Source organism: Mustela lutreola, chromosome 14 (assembly GCF_030435805.1).
Source record: "Mustela lutreola isolate mMusLut2 chromosome 14, mMusLut2.pri, whole genome shotgun sequence".
In the NCBI taxonomy this organism is placed as follows: domain Eukaryota; kingdom Metazoa; phylum Chordata; class Mammalia; order Carnivora; family Mustelidae; genus Mustela; species Mustela lutreola.
In genome coordinates, this window is record NC_081303.1 from 13,476,364 (window position 1) to 13,479,077 (window position 2,714).

The window sequence follows — 2,714 nt, forward strand, 5'->3', positions numbered from 1 at the left end:
CCTGCAAGGGCATAGAGATGGATGGTGCCTCCTCCATCCATGTGGGACCCCTGCCACAGAGCCAGCCGAGAGCCGCAGGAGGGGGGCTGCACACTCTGCCAACCCATCATCTTATAGTAATTCCTATGGATTTTGTCCAGTTGCTAAATCTTCCGAATTTGGAGGAGGGGAAAAAAAAAATTCCCCACACAAAATTGTTCCATTTGAAGACATTTTTATTTGGATACCTGCCTGGGTCCCTGGCAGGGTGGGCCTGTCCTCTGTGGGGGCAATGGGACATTTGGGGGGAGGATGATGGCCCTGCCCTGAGGGGGTGTCACTAAGGGGTATGAGACAGCGTGACAGGTCACAGAGGGCAGCAGAGTATAAATAGGGCCGCTCAGGGGTGCAGGCTGAGAGAGTGCTTAGTCTCTCACCAAGACTTCAGTTTGTACTTCACACTACAAACTGCAAGCTCTTCTCGTTTTTTTTAGATTGAAATCCCAGCACCCACCAGCGTCCCCTCGGTCACCCTCAGATCCCCCCCACCCTGACCCCTGTCTCTGGGAGGTTCTGAGACAAAGCGGGGGCCTGTGGCCTGTGGCCTGTGGCCTGTGGGGCGCGGGGTGGATTTGGGACCCCTGCCACAGAGCCAGCCGCGTGCAGCAGGAGGGGGGCTGCACGCTCTGCCAACCCAACAGAGGTCGAGGAGGAGGAGGAGCTCCAGGGACCGGCCCCCAGACCAACGCCCACCCCTCGCCGGCCCAGCCCGATTGTGCTACCAACTCAAAAACATGGAGTCTCTGACGCCTTATCACACCGCCCACAGCGCCTCCAGGGTGGGCATGTTCAACACCGCCATGGGGAAACTCCAGCGACAACTGCGTAAGGGCGAATATGACCTGTTTAAGTACGCACCCATGCTCGAAAGCGACTTTGTGCAGGTCACCAAAAGAGGGGAAGTCGTCGACGTGCACAACCGAATCCGAATGATGACCGTGGGCATTGCATCCACCAGCCCCAGCCTCCCGCTCCCAGATGTCCTGCTGCTGGCCCGCCCGGCCACCGGCTGTGAACAGTACTCCGACCAGGGCCACGCCACCAAGGGAAAAGGCCGCAAGGCTTCCACCACCCTGGAGCTCACCAGGCTCCTTCCCTTGAAGTTTGTGAGGCTTTCTGTTCACGACCGGGAAAAACAAATGCTTCGCCTCAAATTCGCCACCGGCCGCTCCTGCTACCTGCGGCTGAGCCCCCCACTGGATGCACAGGAAGACCTCTTCCCCTACTGGGAGAGCATTATCCAGGTACTGAGGCCGCCGCCGGTGCCCACTCACAGCAGAACCGACGCCGCTCGAGCAGAGGACATGCTGGACATGCCTCTGCTGGAGGACGACGACGGCAGGAACGCAGCAGGCGCAGATGTCCAAATAATCGATCAGGACCAGGTCAGTGTCCGGAGCCTCCCCGAGGGCTCTGAGGTGGCCGGGGCCACCTCTGCAGCTTTTGCTGGCGGGGAACAGACCATCCAGGCCCCCCCAAAAACCAACAGCCTGCCCACCTTCGCTGCCCCCAACTGCCCGGGGCTCTCCAGGGAGTCGGCAGCAGGGGCCACGTCCGAGGCGGCGGCCGCCGGGGAGGCCGCGGCAGCCGCGGCAGTGGCGGCGGCAGGGACAGCAGCAGAGTTCGCAGCGGGGGAGGCCGGCAGATGCCTGGCGTTCGCCGGGCCCGGAGCTGCCGGCAAGCCTGCGGGAGAAGCCGCTCGGGACGCGTCGGAAGGCCAGCTCCTCTGGGACGCGCCGAGCTCGGCGGGCAGTGGGGAGCCGGCGGGAAGGCCGCCCCGCAAGCGCCGGGAGGAGGAGCGAGCCCCCCGCACTTCCCGCCACCGCAGGGCCGCCGACAGCCGCCGCAAGGCCCGGGGGCACAAGATCGCCCCGGCGGACTCCAGCCGCTCCTTAGGCAGCCACAGAGCCGCGCGGGAGCACAAGGAGGACAAGGGCCGCAGCAGCCCGGCGCGCGGCAGGCGCGCCCCCGACGAAGGCATCAGCCACGCCCCCAGCGCCAAGGACTCCGGGACCTCCCACAAGTCGGGGCGGAGCGTCTCCGGCGGCAGCTCGGGCTCAGGCACCAAGATGCTGGGCAGGATCCGCAGGTTCCTGAGGAACCTGAGAGTCAGCCTCACTGCCTGAGGCGCGCGGCCTCCCCACACCGCAGAGACGTGCCCATGGGGGAGAAGACTGCGGACACGAGCGGTGTGGTGTGGAGGCCATCGCCCAGGCGGCGGCGAGCAGCCAGGGCTTGGAGAGCGCAGGGAGCCGGACATCTGAGGTCATGGGGGGATGGAACTTCCTAGGCCCAGATATTGGGCCGCTGGGGGACCTCTCCCAGGAGACATTAAACAAAAATAAAATAAAAAAAATTTTAAAAAATGGCATGCTGCATTGTGTTTGAATTTCTAGGTCCTGCAGCCCAGTGGTGACCTCACAGGGGGGCTGCCACCTAAGACCCAAGGGTCCAGTCGAGGACCGCCCCCACCTCACACCCATGCTCAGAGCCAAAGCATCCTGCCTCAAGGCCTGTCTGGCTTGTTTCTCCGGGCCACAGTTGAAAGTATACTATGGCCCAGAAAGCTCCACCTCCCCCATTTCTCTAGTTTAATGAATGTTCCTAACCCCTGAAGGTCCATAGACAAAGAACAGGGACAAAGAAAGAATGGGGGGGGGGGGCTCCTCATCTTT

At 62.6% G+C, this 2,714-nt stretch overlaps 1 protein-coding gene across 1 annotated transcript; it reads left to right on the forward strand.

Moving 5' to 3' along the window:
• The first annotated feature begins 397 nt into the window (after positions 1 to 397).
• On the forward strand, positions 398 to 2,395 carry LOC131814937 (Golgi-associated RAB2 interactor protein 4-like). Its single transcript, XM_059146414.1, is given in 2 exon segments — positions 398 to 2,162; positions 2,165 to 2,395. Coding segments are annotated over 2 exon segments (1,554 nt in total). The 5' UTR covers positions 398 to 773; the 3' UTR covers positions 2,330 to 2,395.
• The last annotated feature ends 319 nt before the right edge of the window (positions 2,396 to 2,714 follow it).